Source organism: Leucoraja erinacea, chromosome 10 (genome assembly GCF_028641065.1).
Source record: "Leucoraja erinacea ecotype New England chromosome 10, Leri_hhj_1, whole genome shotgun sequence".
In the NCBI taxonomy this organism is placed as follows: Eukaryota; Metazoa; Chordata; class Chondrichthyes; order Rajiformes; family Rajidae; genus Leucoraja; species Leucoraja erinaceus.
Window position 1 is genome coordinate 55784180 of NC_073386.1, and position 12842 is coordinate 55797021.

The 12842-nt window shown below is 47.6% G+C and overlaps 1 protein-coding gene across 1 annotated transcript in view; it reads right to left on the reverse strand.

Moving 5' to 3' along the window:
• Positions 1 to 7393: 7393 nt before the first annotated feature.
• LOC129700664 (fibronectin-like) overlaps positions 7394 to 12842 on the reverse strand; it is an 84179-nt gene continuing 78730 nt past the window's right edge. The window contains exons 18-19 of the mRNA XM_055641245.1: positions 12276 to 12530; positions 7394 to 7674 (exon numbers count right to left, since the gene is read on the reverse strand). Coding sequence (XP_055497220.1) covers positions 7394 to 7674; positions 12276 to 12530 — 536 coding nt within the window. The remainder of the gene's footprint in view (positions 7675 to 12275; positions 12531 to 12842) is intronic.

Consider the following 12842-nt stretch of genomic DNA (forward strand, 5'->3'; position numbering starts at 1 on the left):
ATTTATGCCTATTTGTTTGTGATTCTATTTTGCTTATTTTCATAGAAGGATAACCATAATTTCACCTGCTTGAATTTCAAAAGCTTGACTTGGTAAACTGGTGCATTTCCCGTCCATTGCTAACACAGTTATGCCGTACATCTGGCCACATGGGAGGCCCAGGATCTCACAGTTTGCCGCTGTTGCATTGCACGAGTATCTGTCTCCTTCCATTCCTTCTGCAATGGCCGTGTAGAACACTGCACCTTCACTCTGCTCCCAACACACTGATGTTGTGCGTGATGTACAGTCCAAATGAGCACTTACATTCTGGGGACTGCAGGGAGCTGAAGGTATGGGACAAACAGGCCAGTCAAAGTCACATTCTTAGTTCCATTGAAGTATATACAGTACATGAAAAATAGGTTAGTTCATAACGCTTTGTTTTTCTCTTTCATGAATGGGCTTTTGTGTCGAAGTGTGTGATGTGAAACATTTATGATCTTATCTGGTTATTCTTGTGAACAATCGTTGATTTCAAGGAAGTCCCGCTTGGAATGATGATGATTGTATTAATATTTATGTATTTATTATTTATTATTTATATTATATTTATTTATATTTATATTAATATTTATTTGTATTATATTTATTTATTGGGGCAGGCTCGAGAGTCTATTGGTCTTTTCCTGGACTTCTTTATGTGGTGTAGTGTAAGTGATTTTTCAGATGGACTTTACTAAGGTGTCGCAGAGACATGTTTTAAACCAAATAGGCAAATGTTGAAGAGAAAATGTTGCAAAATGGATAGATTGGTGGTAGGGAGACATAAATCTAATCATTGGTGTACATATGTAGGAAGGAACTGCAGATGCTGGTTTAAACCGAAGGTAGACACAAAAAGCTGGAGTAACTCAGTGGGTCAGGCAGCAACTCTGGAGAAAAGGAATTGGTGCAGTTTCAGGTCGAGACTCATCCTCAGGCTGAAAGTCATGTTTCCTTTATCATCGTTACTTTTTTGCATATCTTTTATTAATTTGTTCTATATCTCTATACATCACCGTCTATATCTCTTGTTTCCCTTTCCCCCGACTCTCAGCCTGAAGAAGGGTCTCGGCCCGAAACGCCACCCATTCCTTCTCTCCAGAGATGCTGCCTGTCCCACTGAGTTACTCCAGCATTTTGTGACCATCTTCACTAATGTACTTGTTGTTTGCAATTGTGAAGAGTCGGCAGTGACTCACTTCCGGTGTCAATATGGAGACTTTCAAGGTTACACAGAAAGGCTGGAGAAACTCAGCGTGTGCAGCAGCATCTATGGAGCGAAGGAAAAAGGCAACGTTTCGGGCCGAAACCCTTCTTCAGACTGATCGGGGGTGGGGGTGGGTGGGGACAAGAAAGGGAAAAGGAGGAGTAGCCAGAAGGCTGGAGGGTGGGAGGAGACAGCAGGGGAGCTGAGGAAGGGGAGGAGACAGCAAGGACTAACAGAATTGGGAAAATTCGATGTTCATGCCCCCGGGGTGCAGACTCCCCAAACGGAATATGAGGTGCTGTTCCTCCAATTTCCGGTGCTGCTCGCTGTGGCCATGCAGGAGACCCAGGACAGAGAGGTCGGAGGCGGAGTGGGAGGGGGAGTTGAAGTGCTGAGCCACCGGGAGGTCAGCTTGGTTATTGCGGACCGAGCGGAGGTGTTCGGCGAAACGATCGCCCAACCTCCGCTTGGTCTCACCGATATAGATCTGCTGACATCTAGAGCAGCGGACGCAATAGATGAGGTTGGAAGAGATGCAGGTAAACCTCTGTCGCACCTGGAACGATTGCTTGGGTCCTTGAACGGAGTCGAGGGGGGAGGTAAAGGGACAAGTGTTGCATCTCTTGCGGTTGCAAGGGAAAGTGCCCGGGGAGGGGGTGGACCGAGAGGGAAGGGAAGAATTGACAAGGGAGTTATGGAGGGAGCGGTCTTTGCGGAAGGCAGATATGGGGGGAGATGGGAAGATGTGGCGAGTAGTGGGGTCACGTTGGAGGTGGCGAAACTGACGGAGGATTATTTTTTGTATGTGACGGCTGGTGGGGTGAAAGGTGAGGACTAGGGGGACTCGGCCCTTGTTGCGAGTGCGGGGATGGGGAGAGAGAGCAGTGTTGCGGGGTATGGAAGAGACCCTGGTGCGAGCCTCATTTATGGTGGAGGAGGGGAACCCCCGTTCCCTGAATAGTGAGGACATTTCAGATGTCCTGGTGTGGAACGCCTCATCCGTGGAGCAGATGCGGCGTAGACGGAGGAATTGGGAGTAGGGGATGGAGTCCTTACAGGAAGCAGGGTGGGAAGAAGTGTAGTCCAGATAGCCATGGGAGTCAGTGGGTTTATAGTGTATGTCGGTTAGAAGTCTATCACCTGCAATGGTAGACTTCTAACCGACATACACTATAAACCCACTGACTCCCATGGCTATCTGGACTACACTTCTTCCCACCCTGCTTCCTGTAAGGACTCCATCCCCTACTCCCAATTCCTCCGTCTACGCCGCATCTGCTCCACGGATGAGGCGTTCCACACCAGGACATCTGAAATGTCCTCACTATTCAGGGAACGGGGGTTCCCCTCCTCCACCATAAATGAGGCTCGCACCAGGGTCTCTTCCATACCCCGCAACACTGCTCTCTCTCCCCATCCCCGCACTCGCAACAAGGGCCGAGTCCCCCTAGTCCTCACCTTTCACCCCACCAGCCGTCACATACAAAAAATAATCCTCCGTCAGTTTCGCCACCTCCAACGTGACCCCACTACTCGCCACATCTTCCCATCTCCCCCCATATCTGCCTTCCGCAAAGACCGCTCCCTCCATAACTCCCTTGTCAATTCTTCCCTTCCCTCTCGGTCCACCCCCTCCCCGGGCACTTTCCCTTGCAACCGCAAGAGATGCAACACTTGTCCCTTTACCTCCCCCCTCGACTCCGTTCAAGGACCCAAGCAATCGTTCCAGGTGCGACAGAGGTTTACCTGCATCTCTTCCAACCTCATCTATTGCGTCCGCTGCTCTAGATGTCAGCAGATCTATATCGGTGAGACCAAGCGGAGGTTGGGCGATCGTTTCGCCGAACACCTCCGCTCGGTCCGCAATAACCAAGCTGACCTCCCGGTGGCTCAGCACTTCAACTCCCCCTCCCACTCCGCCTCCGACCTCTCTGTCCTGGGTCTCCTCCATGGCCACAGCGAGCAGCACCGGAAATTGGAGGAACAGCACCTCATATTCCGTTTGGGGAGTCTGCACCCCGGGGGCATGAACATCGAATTTTCCCAATTCTGTTAGTCCTTGCTGTCTCCTCCCCTTCCTCAGCTCCCCTGCTGTCTCCTCCCACCCTCCAGCCTTCTGGCTACTCCTCCTTTTCCCTTTCTTGTCCCCACCCACCCCCACCCCCGATCAGTCTGAAGAAGGGTTTCGGCCCGAAACGTTGCCTTTTTCCTTCGCTCCATAGATGCTGCTGCACCCGCTGAGTTTCTCCAGCCTTTCTGTGTAACCTTCGATTCTCCAGCATCTGCAGTTCCCTCTTAAACACTGGAGACTTTCAATGTCTATTATGGTTAGCAACTGTGCTGGAATGTTGACTGATGTGGATTGCAAGACAATGTAGAGGTCAATGGATGTCAAATTTAACATACAATGCATAGGTGTGAGATATTACATTTCTAGGAAAAGATAATAATTAAGAATACAGCATTAACAGTTTAGTTCAGAGATACCGCGCGGAAACAGGCCCTTCGGCCCACCGAACATTGCTGCAATTTTCTAATGAGAATATGCAACATCAGTCAATAAAACGATAGTAGATGTTACCTGTTTGGATTTCAACTGTGGAACTCACAGAATGGTTACACGCGCTATCAGATGCCACAACATGCACGTGATACAACTGGCCGCAGAGTAACGTGCGAGTTCTACAAGATGATTCTGCTGTGCTGCACAGTATGTTGTTCCCATCAGTTCCTTCTACCACAGCACCATACCACAGAGCTCCTTTACTATGGTCCCACAGTACCAGGGCTGTATTGACGGCACAGTCAAGCTGCACTTTGACATTCTGCGGGGCGCAAGGCACTGAAAATAAAATTAAAAATTAAATAGATGCAAGACAATATGATATACCATCAGCAAAACACAACATGCTGGAGGAACAGCAAGTCAGGCAGCATTTTTGAAGGGTAGATACAAAATGCTGGAGTAATTCCACGGGACAGGCAGCAGCTCTGGATAGAAGGAATGGGTGACGTTTCGGGTCGAGAGCCTTCCTCAGATCTTCTATCCATAGACGCTGCCTGTCCCGCTGAGTTATTCCAGCATTTTGTCTCTATCTTCAGTGTAAACGAGCATCTGCAGTTCCTTCCTCCACACAGCATCTTTGGAGGGAAAGGACATGCAACAAGGGACCCATCTCCGGACTGATTATAGTAGGGAGGAGAAAGTTGGAAAAGAGAGGTGGGGATGGAATGAAGAACAGAGAGCTATGGTGAGCAGTGCAGCTGGGAGTGTTCCCGGTGAGTGGGGCCAAGCCCTCCAGTAGCCCCCCTGCTCTAACCATTTAAACTTACTCCACCCATCTGCCTATCAAACCCCTCTCACTTAGAGATACAGTGTGGAAATAGGCCCTTTGGCCCACCGAGTTAGCACCGACCAACGCTCCCCACACATTAACATTACCCTACACACATTAGGGACAATTTTACATTTACACCAAGCCAATTAACCTCCAAACCTGTACGCCTTTGGAGTGTGGGAGGATCTCAGAGAAAATCCACACAGGTCACAGGAAGAACGTACAAACTCGGCACAAACAGAACTCATGGTCAGGATCGAACCCGGGTCTCTGGCGCTGTAAGGCAGTTGCTCTACTACTATGTCACCATACTGCCTACTTGTATCCACCTATCACTTGCCACATTTTTTTCCACCCTCACCTCCTTTTTACATGTCTCTCCTACCTACTACAATCAGTCTGAAGAAGGGTCCTGACCCCAAAACGTTGCCTGTCCATTCGCTCCACAGATGCTGCCTGACCCACTGAGATCTTCCAGCACTTTGTGTTTTGCTCAGAATTCCAATATCTGTAGTTCCTTGTGTCTTCTGATCGACCATAAAGGTCTTAAAGTCGTACCACATGGAAACAGGCCCTTCGGCCGAACTCATCCATGTGGATTTGCCTATTTAAGCCAGTGCTATTTGGCCACATATAGTCCATATTTCTCTACATATTTCCTATCAATGTACCCAAGTGCCTTTTAAATGTTGTCATTCTATGTACCTGAATCACCTCATCTGGCAGCTCGTTCCATATATCTACCACCCTGTCAGTTCCAATAACTATCAGCTCTATCTATGAATTTGTCAAACAACCAATAATGAAAGCCTAACAAGATCAGTCTGAAGAAGGGTCTCAACCCAAAACGTCACCCATTCCTTCTCTCCAGAGATGTTGCCTGCCCCGTTGAGTTACTCCAGCATTTTGTGTCTATCAACGATTTAAACCAGCATCTGCAGTTCTTTCCTACACAATAATAAAAGCAAGTTATTCCGAAAACAGAGTAAAACATTAAAAAAAATAAGACTTAAGGGTTGAAATGTGTGCATCATTCATTAGTTGCTGGCACTGAATATATCAAAATATCTTTATTTATTTACAATTAGCACTCACTAAGCAATTTTATCTATTCTCATTTATTATTTTTCATATTCATTATTGCAGACGTTATGTTGAATTTTACATGATTTTCTATGTCGTTGATCTAAATAAATTGATGCACAAATTTCCTATGACGCTCTTTTCCCCACGTGAGATCATATGGAGCAGACAAATTGATTACTGGTTCAGCCCCACCATTGGTACAATGGTGTAAGTACATGAAATAATACAGGCTGTGTAGGGAGGAACTGCAGATGGTGTATTAGCATTCATAGCAAAAGGATTTGAGTATAGGAGCAGGGAGGTTCTACTACAGTTGTACAGGGTCTTGGTGAGACCACACCTGGAGTATTGCGTACAGTTTTGGTTTCCTAATCTGAGGAAAGACATTCTTGCCATAGAGGGAGTACCGAGAAGGTTCACCAGACTAATTCCTGGGATGTCAGGACTTTCATATGAAGAAAGACTGGATAGACTCGGCTTGTACACGCTAGAATTTAGAAGATTGAGGGGGGATCTTATAGAAACTTACAAAATTCTTAAGGGGTTGGACAGGCTAGATGCAGGAAGATTGTTCCCGATGTTGGGGAAGTCCAGAACAAGGGGTCACAGTTTAAGGATAAAGGGGAAATCTTTTAGGACGGAGATGAGAAAAACATTTTTCACACAGAGAGTGGTGAATCTCTGGAATTCTCTGCCACAGAAGGTAGTTGAGGCCAGTTCATTGGCTATATTTAAGAGGGAGTTAGATGTGGCCCTTGTGGCTAAAGGGGTCAGGGGGTATGGAGAGAAGGCAGGTACAGGATACTGAGTTGGATGATCAGCCATGATCATATTGAATGGCAGTGCAGGCTCGAAGGGCCGAATGGCCTACTCCTGCACCTATTGTCTATGTTTCTATGTTTCTATGCTGGTTTTAAACCAAAGATAGACACAAAATGCTGGAGTAACTCAGCGGGACATGCAGCATCTCTGGAGAAAAGGAATAGGGTCGAGACCCTTCTTCAGACAGGTGTTTTCTGCCATGGTGCCATCACCCTTAATATCCAGTTTCTATTTATTATTCTGTCGCTATGAATTGCTAACTTTACGGCATTGGGCAAGGAGTTCGATCAACTGGTCCATCAGAAGATACAGTTTCAGGTCCTTTTTTTCCAATTAAATTGTCATTTAAAGTGTCTTCTGCGCATCTCAGCGATCCCCACAGATATCTTCAAGAATTTGGGAATAGTGTGCCAGTTACTACCAAGTAACCTATTGAAAATGTCATTAGTTTAGAACACCAAACATTTCATTCCCTGCACCAGAGAGAACATTAAGAGAGTACATTAAGGGTGTTGGAAAATACTTTTCTACTTTTGAGAGACCAGACCAAAGCTATCAAAATACAGAGGAATTACAGTGTGAAATCAGCCATGATTGAGTGGTGGTTGACTTGATGGGCTGGATGGCCTAATTCTGCTCCTCCCACTGATGATATCATGACTGAAAATTCAACAAATTAACTTTCAGACGCCTTCAACAAAAGCACAATAAACAGATAACTTGAAACATTTACTATTAGATGTAGCCTGTGAAATATAGGACTTTGTGTAAGGGTCTCAACCTGTACGTCACCCATTCCTTCTCTCCAGAGATATTAGATTCATATAAATACATGGTGTTACTTAGAAAATATAAACAGGTATAATTACTTTTACTATCCAGCACATATGTACACTATTTCCATGTTAGATGCTATTTAAAGATTAATTGCATTACCAGTTTGAATTTGTATAGAAGTACTTGAAATTCCGTGCCGTATGTAGCTCAAGGTTGTAACAGTTATGTTGTAGGATTGTCCGCAGTGTAAATCCAGCATTTCATAGCGTGTCTCTGTTGTATTATGCAAGTGTGTGTGCCCATCACTTCCTTCAGCAGTTACATCGTACGAGATCGCCCCATCAATCCTTCCCCAAGATACCACCACTCTGTTGGAATCACAGTCCACGTTGGCAATGATTTCATCTGGGGCACAAGGTGCTGTAGAATACAAAGGCTGACATTCAAATCCATGAGGTTCATGTTAAAAATTCTTATGAAAAAATGGCTTTACCAATGTGAATCAAAATAACCTGCAGTTCAGATTGATGTCATGTTTACCGAGGTACATTGAAAAGCTTTTCTTGCGTGCTATCCAGTCAGCAGAAAGACAATACGTGATTACAATCGAGCCATACAGTGTATTTACAGTATATTACAGTTTTTTTATAGAGGCGAAGGGAATAACTTTTAGTGCAAGCAAAGTCCGATCTACTGGATAGACTTGGTTTATACTCTCTAGAATTTAGAAGATTGAGAGGGGATCTTATAGAAACTTACAAAATTCTTAAGGGGTTGGACAGGCTAGATGCAGGAAGATTGTTCCCGATGTTAGGGAAGTCCAGGACAAGGGGTCACAGCTTAAGGATAAAGGGGAAATCCTTTAAAACCGAGATGAGAAGAACTTTTTTCATGCAGAGAGTGGTGAATCTCTGGAACTCTCTGCCACAGAGGGTAGTTGAGGCCAGTTCATTGGCTATATTTAAGAGGGAGTTAGATGTGGCCCTTGTGGCTAAGGAGATCAGAGGGTATGGAGAGAAGGCAGGTACGGGATACTGAGTTGGATGATCAGCCATGATCATATTGAATGGCGGTACAGGCTCGAAGGGCCGAATGGCCTACTCCTGCACCTAATTTCTATGCTTCTATGTTTCTATGATCAAGGAATGTCTGAGGTACCAAAGAGGTACCTTGATAAATCTGTCACCTTTATCTTCTGAATGGTGCATAGTCAAACAAGTTATTGTGCAATTACTTGAGCAAATGACAACAATGGACTCTGGGACATCATGGTCTAAACCCAGTGTATCTCCACCTCCAAGTACTTTTTATATGAACACTTCAACAAATAGTAGCACATTGATTGTCTTACCAGATGAAAGGTTTCTAAGCTTGTACTAATGATAAGAGACATGCCTTTGAATCACAACATGGCACACATAAATGCAAATGAATCAATTAAAAGATGTAGAATTAATAAGTGGCAATTATGAGGTGTTATTAGAGATATTTAGAATAGAGAAAAAACATCTAGTTCACCAACACTTTTTCAGGAAGGAAATCTGTTTTCTTTATGCTGTCAGGCCTGTATTTGACATCAAGCCAAGAGTTCGGCAGACCATATTAGAGTGTGAATTGGCTCAGGGGACTCGGATATTATGGCCATAACAGAAACATTGCTGAGAGCAGGGCAGGGTTGGCATCGTGGCGCAGCGGTAGTTGCCGCCTTATAGCGCCGGAAACCCGGGTTCCTGACTACGGGCGCTGTCTGTGCGTTCTCCCCGTGACCAGGTAGGTTTTCTTTGAGATCTTCATGTACCTCCCAAACTCCAAAGATGTACAGGTTTGTAGGTCAATTGGTCAAATTGTCCTTCGTGTGTGTAGGAATGTGTGAATATGCGGGGATCTCTGGCTGGTGCGGACACGGTGGGCCGAAGGGCCTGTTTTTGCCCTGTGTCTCTAAACTAAACTAAACTAGACTGGAAGCTCAAAGTTCCAGGTTACAAATGCTGCATTCAGACTTCACAGTAATAAATGTCATAGAGGGTAAGAGAGGTTGGGGGAAAGTTTGGGGGGGGGGGGGGGGGGGGGGGGAAGTGTGGGAGGGGTGTGGAGTGTTTGATATCTTTTTCCCTAAGGAGAATATAACCAGGGTGCTTACAGAGGATATTCTTGGAGGATCATACACTGAGGCTATATGGGTAGAACGGGAAGGGAATCATCATTTTGATGGAATTGTAACTCTAAGCCCCCAAATAGTCGGTGGGAATTAGAGAAGCAAACGTGCAGAAACGTTGCACACAGCTGTAAATATTGTAGGTTCATTTTACCCTGAGATTTAAGCTTTGATTGAATTTTTGAAAGTTGTTTGAAAGACACATCATGGAAACAGGCCCTTCGGCCCACCACGTCCGTGCTGGCCATTGATCACCCACTCACACTTTCGTATCCACAACACACTAGGGGCAATTAATCGGCGCAACAGTGGAAACCCACGTGGTCACAGGGAGAACGTGCAAACTCCACACACATGTAGCACCTGAGGTCAGCATCGATTTTGTAACGTCAGTCTTCATTTACAGCATTTAGATTTCTAGTCACAATTAAAAACATCGGATTTTAACCGGTCCAATCATGTGGAAAGCTAATATTCGTGTCAGGGGCTATATTAAAATAAAATGCAAAAACGTTTGATGGCCGGCAGGTGGAGACGTGCCACCTCACTGGCCCATAGTGTTTGCCTCATGATGGCCAGTGAGGATGTGCTCGATCACACTAGTGCTCCACTCCCCTCGGGCAGCACTGTGGGACAAGCTGACCGCTTCCTCCATCCACCACCTCTCTGTCCCTTCCATCGCTCCCCGTTCCACCGCCGCACTGTCCATTCCACCGCTCCCCATTCCACCGCCGCACTGTCCACTCCACCGCTCGCATTTCCACCGCCGCACTGTCCATTCCACCGCTCCCCATTCCACCGCCGCATTGTCCCTTCCACCGCTCCCCGTTCCACCGCCGCACTGTCCAATCCACCGCTCCCCGTTCCACCACCGCACTGTCCATTCCACCGCCGCACTGTCCACTCCACCGCTCCCCGTACCACCACCACACTGTCCACTCCACCGCTCCCCATTCCACCACCGCACTGTCCATTCCACCGCTCCCCATTCCACCGCCGCACTGTCCAATCCGCCGCTCCCCGTTCCACCACCACACTGTCCACTCCACCGCTCCCCATTCCACCACCGCACTGTCCAATCCACCGCTCCCCATTCCACCACCACACTGTCCACTCCACCGCTCCCCGTACCACCACCACACTGTCCACTCCACCGCTCCCCATTCCACTGCCACACTGTCCACTCCACCACTCCCCGTTCCACCGCCGCACTGTCCACTCCCCCGCTCTCCATTCCACCACCGCACTGTCCACTCCCCCGCTCCCCATTCCACCACCACACTGTCCACTCCCCCGCTCCCCATTCCACCACCGCACTGTCCAATCCACCGCTCCCCATTCCACCACCACACTGTCCACTCCACCGCTCCCCATTCCACCACCGCACTGTCCAATCCACCGCTCCCCATTCCACCGCCACACTGTCCACTCCACCCCTCCCCATTCCACCACCGCACTGTCCATTCCACCGCCGCACTGTCCACTCCACCGCTCCCCGTACCACCACCACACTGTCCACTCCACCCCTCCCCATTCCACCACCGCACTGTCCATTCCACCACCACACTGTCCACTCCACCGCTCCCCATTCCACCGCCGCACTGTCCACTCCACCGCTCGCATTTCCACCGCCACCTCACCGCCCTTCCCCAGGGTCGCCGACATCTCCCACCTCGTGGTGCTCAGCTGGCAATCGCTCGCCGCTCTCCCTCCTCCTCCTCGCTCGCTTTCCCAGCATCACATCCAAAGGGGAAGGGAGCGAGCCCGGGGATCGCTTTTATTTCTATGACGCGGATGGGGAGCCAATGCCATCTTTCCGTTTCTCACTTTTATTAAACCCTCAGATCAAGGCCCTACCCACTCACCCTGCCTCTCCACAGCTGCTGGGTCCCAACCTATCGGATGCAAATGGCAGTAGCAAACTGCACGTAAATTCAGCTTTAAGAATCGTTTATGTAAGCGCGTGTTTACGTAAATCGGGTATTGTGTAAGTCAGGGAGAGCCTCCACAACAAAAGTGTCCCAACCAAAGCTGCAACATGACTTCCTAAAGGGGCTGTCCCACTGCGGCGACTTAATCTGCGAGTTTAGACAAGTTTGCCCTCGACTCAAACTCGCAGCATGGTCGACACGTGGTCCTATGAGGTCACTGGAACTCTCCTTCATGCTCGAGGGAAGTTCCTGCATACCCACAGCCTCAGCTAGGTTGCGGAAAATTTTTCAGAATGTTGAAAAATTTTCTGCGAGTAATATTTGGTTGGCATGGTTCTTTTTGACGTAGTGCGTGGAGTGGGGTTGCTATTTAGTTACAGGCAGTAGAGGGCAGCCGTAGGCAATCTCCTTCGCTGATTTTGGTTGGGTCATTGGCATTTTCAGGACCAAGGGAAACCCGCCCGGTAGGTAAAATGCCCGCTAAACTTTATTATGCTTCTTAAAAGTGTCTCCACACCTTCTCCCCCCCCCACCTTCTCTCTCTCCTTCCACCCCCCCTCCGTGGTCTCCGAAGGTCTTACTATGCAACCATCTTTTACCTTCCTCTTCTTCGCAGGTGTGAATTTCAGACAGCGCTCCCCCGCTTTCCCTCGCCCCCGCGTTTGCAATGTGTTTGTGTGCGTGCATGCGGTTGGTTGATCCAGCTCGCGGTTTCAACGCGGACGGTCGATCCAGCTCGAGGTTTTCCAGGCGAGTGCCCTCGAGCTTGAAGGTCGAAGACACTCTTCTTAACTCGCGGATTAGGTCACCTGCAGTGGGACAGCCCCTTTACTCACATTTATTAATGAATGAAAAACATCAAATTCTGAAATGCGTTATGACGTACTAAGGTGGTCAAAAATCATATGTAAAGTGAAACCCTCTTTGTGTGTTACCTGTGTAAATTTCATAACTGGAGCCTTGGAGACTGCTGCAGGTTTCACCAAATGCGAGGACGGAGATGCTGTACGTTTGGCTGCAGTGAAGATCTGGGATTAGACAGTTTGTGTCGTACGTGGTACAAGTGGCCGTGTGTCCATCGCTGCCCTCCGCTGTTGCAGCGTACCACACTGTGAGATTACTCAGCTCCCATGTTACAGAGGCAGTGACTCCAACACTATCAGCGTGTACGTTCTGAGGGGTACAAGGAGCTTTTTGGAAGGAAGATAAGTGGATCATTTGTTAATGATAACATTACAGTTTCCATCGTTTCCTTCAAAGTGAAAATCAGAACACAGCCAAACATAAAAGAGACCACAAGAATCTCTGCTACAATCAGAGACACTGGAACTAACAGACCATCATTTCTGAATTTGTTTTTAAAATACCAGCGAGATAATGTCACAGCAAGATTAGCACGGTATCAGGGGTTATAGGGAGAAGGCCGGAGAATGGGCTAGGAGGGAGAGGTAGAGCAGACACGATTGAATGGCGGAGACTTGATGGGCTGAATGGCCTAATTT